Source organism: Coffea arabica, chromosome 2c (genome assembly GCF_036785885.1).
Source record: "Coffea arabica cultivar ET-39 chromosome 2c, Coffea Arabica ET-39 HiFi, whole genome shotgun sequence".
Taxonomy (NCBI): Eukaryota; Viridiplantae; Streptophyta; class Magnoliopsida; order Gentianales; family Rubiaceae; genus Coffea; species Coffea arabica.
The window spans coordinates 71,321,885-71,339,766 of NC_092312.1; the positions used below are offsets into that span (position 1 = coordinate 71,321,885).

At 36.3% G+C, this 17,882-nt stretch overlaps 2 protein-coding genes and 1 long non-coding RNA gene across 4 annotated transcripts; all 3 read left to right on the top strand.

The window, feature by feature from the left end:
* The first annotated feature begins 1,570 nt into the window (after window positions 1–1,570).
* Window positions 1,571–4,127, top strand: LOC140035782 (uncharacterized). Its single transcript, XM_072077165.1, has 3 exons — window positions 1,571–2,096; window positions 2,416–3,066; window positions 3,382–4,127. Exons 1-3 carry the CDS (start codon window positions 1,571–1,573, stop codon window positions 4,125–4,127), a joined length of 1,923 nt encoding a protein of 640 aa, XP_071933266.1.
* Window positions 4,128–8,013: 3,886 nt separating this feature from the next.
* Window positions 8,014–10,514, top strand: LOC140036045 (uncharacterized). Of its 2 annotated transcripts, none has more exons than XR_011839941.1 (2): window positions 8,014–8,033; window positions 10,246–10,514. It is a non-coding gene; the product is annotated as an uncharacterized lncRNA (long non-coding RNA). The 2 variants fall into 2 exon arrangements; XR_011839942.1 differs by lacking the exon at window positions 8,014–8,033 and adding an exon at window positions 9,914–9,928.
* A 3,918-nt stretch (window positions 10,515–14,432) lies between these two features.
* LOC113724619 (zinc finger BED domain-containing protein RICESLEEPER 2-like) lies at window positions 14,433–17,439 on the top strand. The gene is made up of 4 exons (XM_072077167.1): window positions 14,433–14,479; window positions 15,263–15,404; window positions 15,932–17,246; window positions 17,366–17,439. Exons 1-4 carry the CDS (start codon window positions 14,433–14,435, stop codon window positions 17,437–17,439), a joined length of 1,578 nt encoding a protein of 525 aa, XP_071933268.1.
* The last annotated feature ends 443 nt before the right edge of the window (window positions 17,440–17,882 follow it).

A 17,882-nucleotide genomic window follows, 5' to 3' on the forward strand; every position in this document is an offset into this window, starting at 1 on the left:
GTTTTGGGTATTTTGAGGCATGTAGGTAAAAAACTTTGTGAAGTTTTTTGGGGTTCTTGTAGCAAAAATTGTTAAAAAACTTGTAGGAAACAAACTTGCTAAAAACTTGCACTTCCAAACAGGGCCGCATTTGATATAAACACTTTTTATCATCTTTTGAGTTTTTTTCATTTTTATTTTTTCCTAAAAAATGGAAAAAAATTTTCCCCAAAAAAATAACAATCTAAACAAGACCTAGGCTCTGCGGACATTAGGGAGTTTTCCAAATACATGTTTTTCTTTATGAAATTTACAATAACATAATCCAAAAATAACCCCAAAACACTCTAAGGGTATGTTTGGTTCCCCATAGAATTGGGGTTTAGAATTGGAATTGGGCTGTTTAGATTCTACTCTATTTAAAAAATTAGAATTGAATTTGAATTCTACGGGGATCCAATTCCATGAATTGAATTCTTTACCGGACCAAAAGAATTCTAATTTCAATTCCACAACTAAACCGGATCTACACGCGGATCTAACATGGGTCAAAAATTAAAATCAGGTCAAGCATAAGTTGCAAGAAATAGTTTCCCGTTCCGATTGCTCCTTCTCCACCATCGTTACCACCTCCAATACTAACCTCTCCTGCCACTGTCTTCCTCCTGCCTTCTGTTTCTCTGGCCACTCCCTCCATCCTTTGCCAATCCCGCCACCTTCCGCCCATCACTTTGCTCATCACAAGACCTACTCCGTCCAATTTTTGTCACTCGTGTAATGAAGTCAGTAGTTAAGTAGTATAAAAGGGAAGAAGTCGTGAAGAGAAGTTAAGAGAAGGCGTGGCAGTAGCAGGAAGATGTCAAGAGAAGTCGTGGTCTGGTGAAGACTGCAGTTAACAGTGTACGAAAGAAGAAAGGTGTGAAGTCAGGAAAAGAAAAGTCGTGGAAGAGAGAGTGAAGGCGCGATCCATAAATCACGCCTTTGCTGGGTTCATGCTGTTCTTGCTGAAGTTGGGGACTAGACGAGCTTGAAGATTCTGCTTACACGTGTCAATCCCTCATTAGTTATTGGAAGGAGTTAGTTAGAGTAGCTTCTGTAAATGATACGATCATGTAATCTGTTAGCTATCATTTGGTTAAGATTTGCTATTGTAACCAGAGAGGGAATATCCCCTCTATTGTCTTTCCTCTCAAGTTTCCTGCATTCTTTTCCCTCTTCTCCTCTTTCCCGCCAATTCTTATTCTGTATCTAGTTTTGAAGTTCATCAATGAAAACGAAAGGTGTTTGTTCTTGAATCCAATCGAATCTGAGTATTTATTAATTTTTGTTTATTCAACTTCCATTCCTGCAACATTTCTGGTTCTGTACCACAACGGTGGTATCAGAGCTGGTCTTACGAGTCATAGGGATGACGAAAAATCAGGACAAAACACTGAGAAGAGAGGTAGTGGAACTTGGTAGTGTGGTCAGAACCTTCACCAACAAAAATGAGGGAATAGAGCAGGCCATCAGATCAATGGGATTCAGGTAGGATGCTACTGAAAAATTACTAAAGGGGCTAGATCAGAAGTATGAAGGAATGATGAATATGATGACTCAGCTAAAGACTAAAATGAATGACATGGGGAAGGAATTTGAAGGAAGCAGCAGTTCTAAGGAGGTGGCTCAACTTGAGGGATCTAAGTTGGAACCACCAAAGGAAGTAGCTGGAAGGAGAGAATTCAGAACCATCAACAAACTACCAAAAATAGATCTACCAATCTTCGATGGGGGCAATCCTAAGGAATGGATCAGGAAGGCTAACAAGTATTTCAAGATACATGGAATAGAAGATGAAATGAAGGCTGAAGTAGCAGAACTTTACTTCAGGGATAGAGCAGACATCTGGTTTCATGGAGTCTTCTATGGAAGGGAAGCTATACCTTGGGAAGAGTTAACTACTGCTCTGTGCATCAGATTTGGGGAAGGAAAACCTGAGGAAGCCATTGAGGAGTTCAACAAGCTAGCACAGGCTGGATCAGTAGCTGACTACTTGAAAAGATTTGAAATGCTCAAGGCCCTGGTAATGCCATCCTTACCACATTTATCTGATTCCTATTATAAAGCATGCTTCATGAGTGGATTGAAAGAGAAAATTGTCAATATGGTGAAAATGTCAAAACCTGAAACTTAGCGAAGTGGCCAAATTACAAGAGAAGAACTTAAAAGCTATACAGAAGATACACAAAGCTGTTCCTGCTAGTTTTAGCAGTCAGAAAAGTCATATAAAAACACCCCCTCATACCAGATGAAACCAAGACAATCCCAAACACACCACTAGACCCCCTAACCAAAATGCAACAAACCAAAATCAATTCAAGAAGATATCCCATGCAGAATTTAACCTGAGGAGAGAGAAAGAATTGTGCTATAAATGTGCTGAACCTTATATTTTAGGACACGTATGCAAACAATCCCATATTTATTACTTGTTAGCTGAAGAAGCTGAAACTGCAGAAGGAAGCAAGGAGCAGGAAGAGGAGGTCTATTGTGACTGTATTAATGGGGAGTTGGTAGATGAACATATAGAGGTGTCCATCCATACCTTGGCTGGAGGGGCAGGGCACAAAACCATAAAACTAAAGGGCCTGGTTAAGGGGAAACAGGTTACTACACTAATAGACAGTGGTAGTACCCACTGTTTTCTGGATGAACAACTGGCAAAGGAACTGAAGCTTAGCACACAGGGACCTAACTTGATAGTTAATGTGGCCAATGGAGAAAGGGTAGAATCCAAGGGACTGGATAAGTCTATGCAGTGGGAAATGCAAGGTCATCAGTTCCAATATGCCTTTAACACCTTAAGATTAGGAGGCTGTGACATAATCCTTAGAGTAGATTGGCTGGCCAAGCACAGTCCCATAGAATTCAATTTCAAGGAGCTCAGTATGATGATCCATAAGGGAGAGCAGGAAATAGTGCTGAGAGGAGAGGATACTAGCACTAGTTTAAAGATGATCAGAGGAAGCAGGTTGGATAGGTGGTTGAGGAAACAGGCATATGGGATGGTAGGACAACTAGTGGCAATAAAAGAGGAGGATGGTACAGGTTAGATACCTGCTAAAATCAATTAAGTGCTAGATCAATACAAAGATGTCTTTGAAGAACCCAAAGGGATGCCTCCAACCAGGGGCCATGACTACTAGATTGTTCTAAAAGAGGGAGCCAAGCCTTTCCAAATAAGGCCATACAGGTGCCCTTACGTACAGAAGGCAGAGATTGAGAAATTAGTAAAGGAAATGCTGGAAATAGGCATCATACAGCCTAGCAGTAGTCTTTTTGCCTCACCAGTGTAGCTGGTTAAGAAGAAGGATGGAACATAGAGATTCTGTGTGGATTACAGGCAACTGAATGAGTTAACAGTGAAGAATAAATTCCCCATGCCTTTGATTGAAGAGTTGATAGATGAGCTGCATGGAGCCAGGTACTTCACAAAAATTGACCTAAGGGCAGGATACTTTCAGATCAGAGTCAAGGAGGAAGATATTCCAAAAACAGCTTTCAAAACTCACCAAGGACTCTATGAATTCAAGGTCATGCTATTTGGCTTGACCAATGCACCAGCAACCTTCCAGGGCCTGATGAACCAGATTTTTCAAGATCAGATGAGGAAACATGTGTTGGTGTTCTTCGATGATATTCTAGTTTACAACCCAACACTGGAGTTGCATGTCAAACATGTAACTAAGGTAATGAATCTTCTGAGACAACACCAATTGTATGCCAAGATGAGCAAGTGCTCTTTTGCTCAGTTGCAGGTGGAGTACTTGGGACACATAATATCAGCAGAAGGAGTTCAAGCTGATCCTAAGAAGATAGAGTGCATGGAGAACTGGCCCAAACCAACTAACATCAAGCAGCTAAGGGGATTTATGGGACTGACAGGCTACTATAGGAGGTTTGTCAAAGGATATGGAGCCATAGCAAGGCCTATGACAAATCTGCTGAAGAAAGACAATTTCCATTGGAGTGAGGACGCAGAGAAGGCTTTTCAGGAGTTAAAAGGAGCCATGTGCCATACTCCTGTGCTAGCAGTGCCTGACTTCACACAACCCTTCATCATTGAGACAGATGCATGCTATACTGGCACAGGTGCTGTTCTGATGTAGAGCAAGAGGCCCATTTCCTACGTTAGTCAAGCCTTGGGACAGAAGAACATGGGGCTGTCAATCTATGAGAAAGAGTTGCTAGCATTAGTGACTGCTGTAACCAAATGGAGACACTACTTAGAGGGGCATCACTTCATCATACACACTGACCATCAGAGATTAAAGTATTTGCTGGAGCAATGGATCACTACTACTCTCCAACAGAAGTGGCTCACTAAGTTGCTAGGACTGAGCTATGAAATTCACTACAAGAAGGGAAAAGACAATGTAGCTGAGGATGCACTTTTTAGACAAGGCAGAGAGGGGATAGGGGAATGCACAGCCATATCTTGTGCAATGCCTGCTTGGATCAGAGAGGTAATGGAGAGTTATAAGGGGGATGAGTGGACTCAAAAGACCATATCACTGGTGCTACTGTCTCCTACACAGGCACCAGACTACTCTTACCAGGATGGTATTCTCAAGTACAAGAAGAGATTAGTAGTGGGGAGGCAAGGTGATACCAGGAAGAAGCTTATCACTGCATTGCATGACTCCCAAATAGGAGGACACTCGGGTATTCAAGCCAGCTACATGAGAGCCAAACAGCTGTTCTACTGGCCAGGAATGTACAAGGAGATCAAGAAGATGGTTTTGGAATGTGACACCTGTAGGAAGTGTAAAGATGAACATGTGGCTTATCCAGGACTGCTATTAGGAGTGGGAAAAAAATTCGATCCGATCCGAAACCCGACCACCCGATCCGAAAAATAGAATATCCGATCCGATTTTTCTTGGCGAGACAAATGCGGGTTGGGTACTCGTAAAAACGGATACGGATACGGATCAGCAAAATAAAAATCCACGGGTACCCGACTCGCAGGGTATATTATATAAATATTAGAAAAATAAGGGTTCATTATATAATTTTATAATTTTTAATCCTAAATGTAAGTAAAGTAGTTCACAACCTCATATTTTAATCTCATATGATCCACCTCTTCTCATCTTGTCCAAAAAAAGTGAATATTTTTTGTGAAACCTGAACCAAATGAATAAAATAAAGAAAAATTTATGAAACTCTATCATAAAAATTGTTCATCCCTTTCATTCGTTTTCATTTTTATTCTACTTCCATCGATTTTTTCTGCAAAATTTTGATCAATTCAATCAAAGATTTATGTTTGGAGCTCCAATTTTCTGTTAACGAAATAATAAAAACATTTGTGTCTTTCATTTATTTATTTATTTTATTGCAATTGTGTTTCTTAAATTTGTTTCCTTTATTTTAGTGCAAGAAATTTATTTTTCTTTTTCATCACCTTTAATGCAACAAGGTCTATTCCAAAGATGTAAGAAAGTTGGGAAAAATTTTTCAAAATTATTTTAGTTATACTTTCTTAAAAAATTATTAACTCTGTCCAATTCTTTTCCAAACTTGATTCTACAATCGACTCATTTTGGATGCAATCTTGTACCATAATATCCTTAAGGAAATTGGAAAAGTTGCCATATACTTATTATTCTTATGTTTGTTATGTTGTAAAAGGATGAAATGTGTGAGAATGGTGATGTACTCAAAATTATCATAAAACTTCGTTTTATTCTTGTGTTTGTTATACTTGAAAAAGTTATCATATACTTATTATCCTTGTGTTTGTTATGTTACAGAAGGATGAAATGCGTGAGAACGGTGATGTACTCAAAATTATCATAAAATTTCGTTTTATCTATTAGATTTTATTATTCTAATATATACTAAATTTATGAAATCAGTTTGATTATTGGAAGAAATATGTGAGAATGGTGATGCATGGATTTTGATTATAATATATCTACCAATGTTAATTGGAAAGCATACTTTTTTTATTGGAAAACATGTTAATATTAAGTGAAAAATATTTTTTTATTGAAAAATAGTTTTTTTTAGGGGCGGGTACCCTATGACTCGCCCCTTTTTTTCGAGTACCCGAAAATATTAGGAACGGGTTAGATTTGCAAAATGGCTGATCCGATATTTTAGGGTTGGGTCAACCATATCTTGTTAGAAACGGGTACCTGACCCATGCCCATCCCTAATTGCTACAACCATTACCTATCCCTCAATATTCATGGAGCCACGTTACCACGGATTTCATTGAAGGACTGCCACAATCAAAAGAGAAGAATACCATAATGGGTTGTGGATAGTTTCACCAAATATGCCCACTTCATCAGTTTAGCACATCATTTTGATGCACCAAAGGTAGCTAGACTTTTTATTGATAATGTCAGTAAATTGCATAGGATTCCTCAAAGCATGTTGTCAGACAGGGATAGGATATTTGTCAGTCAATTATGGGGAGAGCTGTTCAGTATGTTGGGAGCTAAACTAGACTACAATACAGCTTATCACCCTCAGACTAATGGTCAGACTGAGAGGGTCAACCAAGTGCTAGAGATGTACCTCAGGTGTGTGACTCATATAGAACCTAAGGGATGGAATCAGTGGTTGTCCTTGGCAGAATGGTGGTATAGCACCTCACACCACACAGCCATTTAAATGACTCCATTCGAGGCATTATATATCCTCCCCCCTCCTCAACTGGCTTTAGGACCTTACCTTCAGACTAGAGTAGCTGCAGTGGGAGATTACATCAAAAAAAGGCAGCAAATGGACAACATGTTGAAACAGAACTTGAAGCAGGCTCAGGAAAGGATGAAGAAATATGCTGATGAGAAGAGGAGTGAGAGGGAGTTCAGTGAAGGAGATTGGGTGTACCTAAAGCTACAACCATATATACAGAGTTCAATAGCCTTGCGAGGAAACACCAAACTCTCAGTAAAGTACTTTGGTCCATACTAGATAGCAGAAAGGATAGGAGAGGTAGCATACAGACTGAATCTACCCACCTCTTCAAAGGCTCACCCTATTTTTCATGTGTCATTGCTCAAGAAAAAGGTTGGTGACAAGACCACCCCTACACTCCAATTACCAGAAACAAATGAAAAGGGGCACTGGAGGGTAGAACCAGTAGCAGTGCTTGGTAGGAGGATGGTAAAGAAAAGAAATGATGCTGCAACTCAGTGGTTAATCCACTGGTGGGGCACAGACCCTGCAGAAGCTACATGAGAGGATGCGGAGGAGATTAGGAAACAGTTTCCCACCTTTCAATCTTGAGGACAAGATTTACTGTTAAGGAGGGAATATTGTAATGAAGTCAGTAGTTTAGTACAAAAGGGAAAAAGGCGTGAAGAGAAGTTAAGGAAGACGCAACAGTAGCAGGAAGATGTCAAGAGAAGTTGTGGTCTGGTGAAGACGGCAGTTAATAGTGTACGAAAGAAGAAAGGCGTGAAGTCAGGAAAAGAGAAGTCGTGGAAGAGAGAGTGAAGGCGCGATCCATAAATCACGCCTTTGCTGGGTTCATGCTGTTCTTGCTGAAGTTAGGGACCAAACAAGCTTGAAGATTCTGCTTACACGTGTCAATCCCTCATTAGTTATTGGAAGGAGTTAGTTAGAGTAGCTTCTATAAATGATACGATCATGTAATTTGTTAGCTATCATTTGGTTAAGATTTGCTATTGTAACTAGAGAGGGAATATCCCCTCTATTGTCTTTCCTCTCAAGTTTCCTGCATTCTTTTCCCCCTTCTTCTCTTTGCCGCCAATTCTTATTCTGTATCTAGTTTTGAAGTTCATTAATGAAAAGGAAAGGTGTTTGTTCTTGAATCCAATCGAATTTGAGTATTCATTAATTTTTGTTTATTCAACTTCCATTCCTACAACATTTCTGGTTTTGTACCACGACACTCCGTCTCTACACTTGCCTCTGCCACTTCTCCATTACTACTGTAATCACCATTATTCCTCTCAGCCTGACATTTTGGGCTCTCTCCTTCAGCTTTTCTGCTTTCCCCAAATTTCAGATACATTTAGGGCTTGTGAAAGGTAACTTTATCTTTGAAATTTTTTCAATTAATCATTGGTTATGGGCTTTATTACATAGCTTTGTTTCATTGGACACATTGCAATGGTTTGTTCTGTTTTCATGTCTATTTTTTCTTATGATGAGTGCTAATTGACTATCATCCTCTGTTATCTCTGTGTTTTAGAATGGAGATGGTAGTCTTGGAAGAGGGTTTATGTTTGTAGTGTTTTCTGGTTTTTATTTCAATAATAGTGGGCAGGTACCACTTATGAATGTGATAGCCCGTTTCCTTACTCTTTTTCCTATTGCAATGCACTATGGATTTAAGGCCCCTTAAGCAGGAATTAATGATATCTGCTCTTACATTAGTAGCTCTCTAGGTTCTAGTGGAGGCACTTGTTTCCAAATGGGCTTTGACTGAGCTGTAGTTGAATATGAAATTATGTGAAGTCTGTATAGAAGAAATTCTGAAGGCTTAATACCCAAATACATCAAAAGTTAATTTTATTTCAAAACGATTGTGGTGTTTTCTGTGTCTAATGGTATATTGTGGCATTAATTTAAATATTAATCAATTCCTGGGTTGATTTATCATCTCTTGTAAAATGTTGAGTTGTTTGCTTCATGGTCTTTATTTCTATAAGCATGAGCTATTGTTGATTGGGATTCTTGATGTCAATTAGTAACTATATATCTTGAATAATTACTAACTATCCAGTTATTAGTTTGGTGCAATAAACTGAGATACTTTGTATGGGTGGCAACGTTTACTGATTAAGTGCTGGTTAATTGTTCCCAAAATGGTTGCTTGTCTTCAATTTTTGCACGCTTTATGGTAAAAGCATGCATTAGTTATTCACAAATATTCGGAATACCTTGAACACCAGCCTGCTTATATACTATAAGCTAGTATACTGGTTTTCTACTAAGTTAGAGAAGTTGAGTGGGCGAATTTTTGAACTGAAGAGCGAATGAAGATTATTTCCTTTTTCTTTTTGTATTCTACTCAACAGACTTGTGTCCTTTTCACTTGTCTTGGACACCTATAAGAATGTACTGCATGCTACCAACATGTAACTTTGCATTGCCTCATTGTGGCAGCTGGTGTTCCTGTTTTTAGGACTGCCTATGCACATTTTGTTTTACCCCTAAGAAGTATCACGGATTGATAGTTTGTTATGCCAATCAAGTTACTATTCAAGGCTAGCTCACTGCTGGTCAAGTAGGTGATGAACGTCCAATATGATCTATGATGTAGTGTTTTTTATTTTTTTTTGGGTAAGAATCTGATGTAGTGTTTTTCATGACTGTTTAACATTATATGATTGTAAAGTAGATGTTCTAATTTCAATTTTGCACAACTTTTGAATGGTGAAAAACTTGTCAAGTTTACGGCAAATTTTGTAAAAATTAGTCAACTTAATTTCACTTTTGTGTATAATAGTAGTTAAACTCGAGCAATGAAGTATATATGTTATAAATGCCAAAGCTTAAACTTAATTTCGATGTTGGTGTATGATAAAATTAGTGACGAGGTATGGTATAAACGGTAATGACTTTTACAAATATTCCCACGATTGAATTTATTATAGGGTAGTGGAAAGAGGTTTTCTCCAATTAAATGAAGTAGAGCTTGGTCTACTTGAACAAGAACTTAAACTAATTGCTTGTAGAGTAACATATGTAAATAAGCCTTGGATATAACTGCAATTTCCCATGATTAAGCCTATTAATTCTACTTTCTTATTTTGTTAACTTTTCACACCAGTAGTGTCTTGTTCTTTAAAGGATGGGAGATTATTGTATACTTGTTGTAGCAAATTAGTGACCTAGTCAAATTTCTTAGAAGGCGCTGAATTTAGATGAGAATGATACTAAGAAGCAAGAGGCAGGTGCTTCCTTTCTTGTGAAAATGGTACATTTGCTCTACAGCGAAAGCAAAATGGTCATTGTGTCCTTATTCAAGGATTATTTATCAAAGGAAAATGGTCTTAATTTAGCATTAAACTTATGCAGCTTTACAATCACCCTTACCTGACATGGAAACATTGTGAACTGGCATGGGCATCTGTGTCTTAAACCCCCTAAAAAATCAGGAGTATTTCATACAGGGAAAAGGAATGTTACTAGTGCATTTGCTGACTATATTTGTGTAAGAACTTTCCAAGGCAATTGTGGACTATATTTTTTGACGTCACCATCGAATTTTTGATGTTCATGAAGGCTGTGTAGGTCTGCAAGGAGGAGGAAAGTGGTGGTGCCTTGGTGTTTCAATGTTGAAGCTGATGGCTTGGTTCCTTTGTTTTGTGTTTTTGAAATCCACAATTGGTTGAATTCTTGTCTTACCTTTGAAGCTAGAAAGGACTATTACAATTCAAAAGAGCTACCTTTCTCTTTGGCTTGTTTTAGGCTTTTAGCGAGAATACATTTTTCTATTTCTTTTAGCGAGAATACATTTATTAAACTTTTAGTGAGAATGCATTCTTCTAAAGAATCGTGAATTGTGTTGCAATATTTTCTATTTATATTGTCGTTGTTGGTTGTGGTTTTGCCTGAATGTCTCAGCTGGTTGTTGCTCTTGGTATTTTGCAAAAAAGGAAGTAATTTGCTTTTTTCATTATAGAAGTCATGGATTATATCAATATTTGGCCGTATCAATGTTTGCTTTTTTCAGATGCCAAGAGACTACTAATGGCTAGGACTGGTGTTGCTTCCAGAGGCCAAAAGTTTCGATTGCTAACAAACCATTTCAATGTTAAAGTAGCCAGAAATGAGGGCTACTTTTTCCACTATAGTGTATATAACCTCTATCTCTATGATGGTTGTTTAAGCAAGCAATTTAGCACAAGTATTCTGCTCTTGATATGTAGGTGTCGATTTATATTATCATTGTTGCAATATTTTCTATTTATATTGTCATTGTTGGTTGTAATTTTTGCCTGAATGTCTTAGCTGGTTTCGGGTTTTTGGCTGATATTTTGTCAAAAAAGGAAGTAATTTGCATTTTTCATTAAAGCTTGAGTAACAATTAGCTAAATGCAAGAAAAAGTAAATTAGTAAAGGTACAAATTGGTTTTTTCCTTTAAATTTTTAATAAAAATTAGCTAAATGTAAGAAAAAAAAGAAATTATTATATAAAAACAAGGAAAAAAGAAAAATTTTATGTAAGCAAATGTTTCATGAAAATAATTCTAATTCCTAATGAATTCTTCTCTCATCCAAACAAAGAATTTGGAATTCCAAATAAATTCCGTATCAATTCTATGCATTTTCCAAATGAAAGAATTGCAAGGATTTGGATTTTTAATTCGTAGAATTCTAATTCTAATTCAATTCCAATTCTGTAGAGCCAAACGTACCCTAATTACAGTTCCAAATGCAACCAACAAAAACACAAAAAAATTAAAACAATAAGATGAATCCTATTATCTATTTCTTCTTCCATCCACTTCTGCCACCCACCACAATCATCAACCACTTCTCCCTCCTTCATGCCTTTCCCTTCCCTCTTCCCCTCTCTTACCTCTCCCTTCCTTCCCCTCCTTTCTCCTCCCCTCTTTTTTCCGCTTCTCCCATCCTCTCATTCCTCCTCTCTTCCCCTTGTCCCTCAACCACAAATTTGGTTGCACCGATCACAGTAAGAAAAATGAAGGGAGAGGAGGAGGGTTACAGGAGACAAGGAAAAGGAGGGAAGAGAACGGGAAAGAAGGAAACGGGGGAAGGGAGGGAAGGAAGCAGAAGAGGGAGGAGGACGAAGGAGGAAGGAGAAAGGAAAGGGAGAAAGAGAGAAGAGGAAGAGCAATGATGGTGATGAAGTAGGAAGGAGAGGTGGGTGGCAGTGATGGGCGGTAGTCAAAAATCATAACTTTTACCAATACTCTAATCAAAATTTAAATTTTAAAAACACTCAAAAAAAATTCAAAAAAAACACTTAGGAGGCACTTGGTTCAAGTTTAAGAATTAGAATTGTAATTTAAATCATATTTAAAAAATATAGTATGGGTTTTGGTGGAAAAATATTTTATACAATATATAAAGGGGGAGTGTCACTATATGGCGTAAACATACGGTGTTAGTCACTTTTTAAAATTTGTAATATACCCTTAATTATAAGGACAAATTTGTACTAATAATTTAAAAAAAAATCTCCATAATTAGCAAGAATCAAAAAGTAGTTATCAGTTCAATTGTTCACTCATTATAGCTTTCTTTCACCAACTCTTAATGCCCATGTATTTTACTCCACTTCTATTATCTTTCTACATGATCACCTGCATGATAATCGAATTTGATCCATAAAAAAACTCTTTACTCTTTAAAGGGATAATTTTGATAAATATATTTTTGTAGGCTACACACATGATAGAGTGTGTCATGAGCACTAGTTACAATAACATTTGCTCGGTAAACATTTGTAAGGAATGAGTATTACATTAATTTATTATATTAACTAACCATTTTTCTTATGCCCCTCTCTTTTCCCTTTCAACTACCAATTTCCCAATCAGCAACTGCTGCAATTCAATAGTGATTTGACTGCCTATTTTGCAATCACTAGTGGAATTAGAGCTGGTAAAAAAGCCCAAAATTCAATGATCACCCCAACCAGTCCATTAATTTTAAAAGATGGGTTGGATCAGTTGGATTATGGGTTTTGTTAGGTTGGATAAGAAAAATCTAACTTATTCATTGGGCGGGTTAGATTTTTCATTTGGATACCCAATACCCAACTTACTTAAAAGTAATTCAAAATAATAAATACAAGATTCAATACACATATGCCCAACCACTTGCACTTGGGCATGTGTTAATTATTTATTGACCAATTTATATTCAAAATTCTCATATATATGTTTTCAATTAATTTTTTTAATTTTTATTTAAAAGAAAAAAGAAACTTAAAATAAAAACTCATGCTTATTTTACCTTTACAACAATAGTTAAAATTTCTCAACTTTTATAATAATTTATTATATCTTTTAAAAGTATGTTGTTTTCCTCCCCTTTTTTTATATTTTTTTGTGATTGTTCTCAAGTTGTTACTTGCTTCTATTTGTTAATATTTTGTGTACGTAGAATAGTGTTTTAAATTTGTTCTAATTACATTTTTTTACTTTTCCCTAACTTGTTTTATTTCATTGACAATAATTCCTTATCAATATTATAATACAACAAATTATATGTCTCTTACTGACATTTTCAAGTATAATATAATCTAGCATTCAATAATTTAAATATAGAGAATATTACAACTTACAATAAAGCAGATATGAATAGTAAAAGTGTTGATAAGTTGTGACAAAAATAAGTTTCAATCAATTAGTAGTATTAAAAAGTATAAAATAAACAAATTTTTTTAACTAATCTACTTAAATATACAATTTATTATCTAAATTCACAATACAAGCAATATAAAATATTATTCTATTTATGATGTGTTTCTAAGGAGTTTAAAAAGTGAGTATGTGTTTGTGTGTGTGAAAGTGTATTAGTGTGTGAAAATACATTTATGTACATGAAAATGTGTTTATGTATGTGAAAAATTTTTTTGTGTGAAAATATATGTAAGAAAGTTTATGTATCAAAATGTATTAATTAATATATTGGGTCATGGGTTTGGGATGGTCCAATATGACTCAACGCAAAATCAACCCAATTTATAATTAAGCAAGTTGGATATAACCCATTTAAATAAAAATTCAATATCAACCCATCTAAAACCCATCCAACTAGGGCTGTCAACGGTCCGGGTCTAGACCCGGACCCAGCTCAGGCCCGCTAATATTTGCCGAGTAGGGGAAGGCATATAGTTCCGTGACCCGGACCCGGACCCATTTTGTCTAATGAATTTGCGGGTCGAATACGGAATATGCCGTTCCGACTCGTATAGGACCCGAACCCGTTTTTTAATTAATTAATAATTAAAAAATATATACCTATCTCTATCTGTCATAATTTTTCATACCACTACTTACTTTCATTCCCAATTTGTTCAACCCTAATAGTCTAATACCCACCGCTGCCGCACCTCTCTTCTCTGTTGCTCCTTACCCAACTCCAGCTATCCTTTTTCTCCTCTGCCTCCCGACTCCTGAGTCATGCCTCCGCCAGTCACCACTCACCAGACACCTGACCTGGACCGGCGAAGCTTCTAGTTTGCTCTTCATCCCCAGCTCCAAAGAAAATCGCTGGGTCTAGCTAGCTCCAAAGAAGCAAGCCCAGCTCTTCCGTCATTCCGTGAGACTTCTCCTCTTTTGCTCTACCTCCGTGGCTCCGCCAGACACCAGTCCGCCCTGACGCCTGACGATTGCAGCAAGCCCAGCTCTTCTAGGCTTCTAGTTCTACCAAGTAGCAGCCCAGCTTTCTTTCTCAGTCAAGTATTTTTTTTAAAATTTTTTGTGGGGGAAAATTGAGAAGATATGAGAAATGCTGTAGAACGAAACCTTCTTACCTCCCCAAACAGAAGGTATTTTAGTCGTTGTTAGTGATAGTTTCTTGCGAGCTAGATTTTCGTTGCGGATTGCATAAGAAACTTGACTTAATCTTAATGTCCCAATTCAATTTGTGAAGGGTAAATGATCATTTCCATTTTGAAGGGTATATAAATTCAATTGAACTCCTATAAGTAACGAAGTAGTAGGAAATATTTGGCCCACTCAACAAGAAAATTTGTTTGCATTCAGCCCTCAGTTCCTCTTCACCCATCGTCGTTGGTCTTTTCTTTTTGTTTTCTGTTTTTCGGTAGAAATTTGGAGGTCTGAAATATAAAACATCTGATGGCACCAAAGTGGAATGGAGCTAGATTAAATCTTGGACTAGAAAATAGAAATAAGCAAAACCAAAAAAAAAAAACAGAAGGAAGAAAGAATATAAGTATTTTTCTAGAAAGAAGGTAAGTGCAAAATGAAATTAGGGAAACTAGAGTTCAGGGAAGAGAAAACAAAGAGAAAATGGCAATCGACTAAACTCAACTCTTTCAAGGAGAAAAAAGATCCTAAATCCTAAATGTAGTTGTCCTTTTCAACTCCAAAATAGGGCAGCTTATCCTTTTCCCCCTTTGGAGTCTTACTAACACAATATCAACATTTGTTATTCTCCTTTTTTTCTAGAAAAAAGTAAAAAAATGGTTGATGCATACATGAATCTGCTCACTGGATTTTTTGCATTCACTGGATTTTGAATGCGACATTCTAAGGAATTTGTCTTGTACCATGTTTATCTAATAAATTATGTTATTCACTAATTGCAGGATGTCATCTTTGCCGAGTAATCCAACAGGACCAAGTAGCACAGCTGATGAGAATGAGATTGCCATTTTGGATTCGGAAGAGGAGGAGGTGAAGGAAGATGATTCGTGTAAGAAACCTAGGGAAAAGAAATTAACATCTAAGGTATGATTTGATATGGATAGAGTTAAGACTGCTACTGGTATTGTTGCCATATGTAAGCATTGTAAAAAAAAATGGCCAGGGATAGCTCATGCGGGACAAGCCATTTGAAAAAACACATAGATAATTGCATTGCTAGAAGACATAGGAGTGGAGGGTAGCAAGTACTTCAGTTGGCTAAAAATGCTTTGGATGATAAAGTTAAAGTTCAAACTTTCAAGTTTGATCAAGAGAGAAGTAGAATGGATTTGGCTAGAGCTATAATAAAACACAACTATCCTTTTACCATAGTTGAGTATGAGTACTTTGAGATTTTTTGAATAATTTGGAGCCAAATTTTAAGCTGGTTTCTTGAAATACAGTCAGGGTAGATGTGATTAGTGTTTATAAAGAAGAAAAGGCAAAATTGTATAAGTATTTGGATGATTTTGATGGTAAGATAAGTCTAACTACTGACATCAGATCACCAAAATTTTGCCTATGCCTATTTGACAGCTCATTATGTCAATGAACATTGAGAATTGAAAAAGAAAATTATTGCTTTTAAATTTGTTCCATATCCTCATGATGGTGAAACATTATTTAAATTTATTTCTGATATCATCTTGGAATGGAACATTGATAAAAAGCTTACCTCTGTTGTTGTTAATAATGCATCTTCAAATGATTCAATGGTTAAATGTTTGAAATCATGGCTATTGGATAAGTCATTGCTCAATTTAGGAGGTGATCTTTTTCATGTTCGATGTAGTGCACATATTCTTAATTTGATTGTGCAAGATGGGTTAGTTATTATTGGAAAATTGCTTCATAAGATTCGAAAGACCTTAAAGTACTTGAAAAGGTCTACTTCTTCTTATCAAAAGTTTGAGAATGCAATTAATCAATGCAAGATGAAAAATAAAAAAAGAGTGGGTATGGATGTTCAAAATAGATGGAATTCTACATTCTTGATGCTGGAGACTGCTTTGCCTTTGAAGGAAGCTTTTTGTCATTTAGAACAAATGGACAGAAATTACAAGTTCAATCCTTCAAAAAATGATTGGAAAGTGGCTAGTGTTGTTCATGGTTGTTTGAAAAAATTTTATGAAGCCACATATCATTTTAGTGGTTCTATTTTTCCCACAGCAAATGTTTTCTTTCCCGATTTATGTAATCTTCGTATTAAGATGAGGCAGTGGGAAGTTAGTGAGCATGATTTTATTCGAGAAATGGTTATTCCAATGAAAGCAAAATTTGAGAAATATTGGGAAGAATGTTCTTTGGTGCTATCTATTGCTGTGGTGCTTGATCCTAGATTTAAGTTGGCTTTAGTAGAGTATTATTACAATGATCTTTATGGAGAAGGTGGTGAAAGATATGTGGATAGAGTTCGTAATGCTATTGCTGACTTGTTTGTTGAATATGGAGGTGACCTTACTCCTTTTTTGAGTTATGTTGGAGATAATATAGGAGAAGGGATTTCTAGTTGTGGTAACAAAAATATAGATGTAGAAGATGATGATGATAAGTTGTCTGATTTTGACAAATGGTATCAGCAATCATGTTCTTCTACTATTCTTGCTAGTCAAAAATCTGAATTGCAATCGTACTTGAACGAGCCTGTATTTCCAAGAAAAGATGATTTTGACATACTAGGCTGGTGGAAGGCAAACAGTCCAAAATTTCCTATTCTTAGCAAGATGGCTCATGATATTCTTGCAATTCCAGCTACTACTGTGGCATCGGAATCAACATTTAGCATTGGCGGAAGGGTAATTGATGAGACTCGTGCTGCTTTGCTTCCTGATGTGGTCGAAGCTTTGATAACAACTGGAGATTGGTTACCTTTGAAAAAGAAAAGAAGTAAGTCCTCATGTTTATGTTTCTTTTGTTGTTTTTTCTTTTTAAATCCATATTACAAGTTTATTTGGTTGAGTTACTCTAGAAAGACTAATCTACTTTCTTTCTCTTTGTTTTCTTAGAAGTATTTGGAGAAGATTTGAGTGATTCTTCTAAAGTTCTCAAGTTAGGGTGTATTTGTGTAAGGCCAATTTGATTTCTTTCTTACCTGATTTTTTTTTGTATTAGTTAGTAATTAGTTTACAAATATATTGTATCCTTGTTTTTGTTGCAGAAAATTGTGAAACTTGAGAGCCATGAAGACTATTGTAATCTACAGGACTTCATTAGTTGGTTGATGTATTTGATATTTATGTTTGATTGGACTTTTTAGAAATTGTAATTTGTTGGATGCTATATTGGCTTTGTTGCTAATATTGGTTTTGTTGAAATTGTAATTTGTTGGATGTCATATTGGCTTTGTTTGGACTTTTTAAATCCTTGTGTTTGTTGGATTAGATTATATGAAATAGTTTGCTACATGCTGTTTTCTTCTTGTTAATGTTACTTTATATTATCTTTTATGTCCTTGTTGGCTGAAATCTGTTAAGTGTTTAACTCTTGAGCTGTGGTGATGTTAGGAAAAACGATTCATCACCT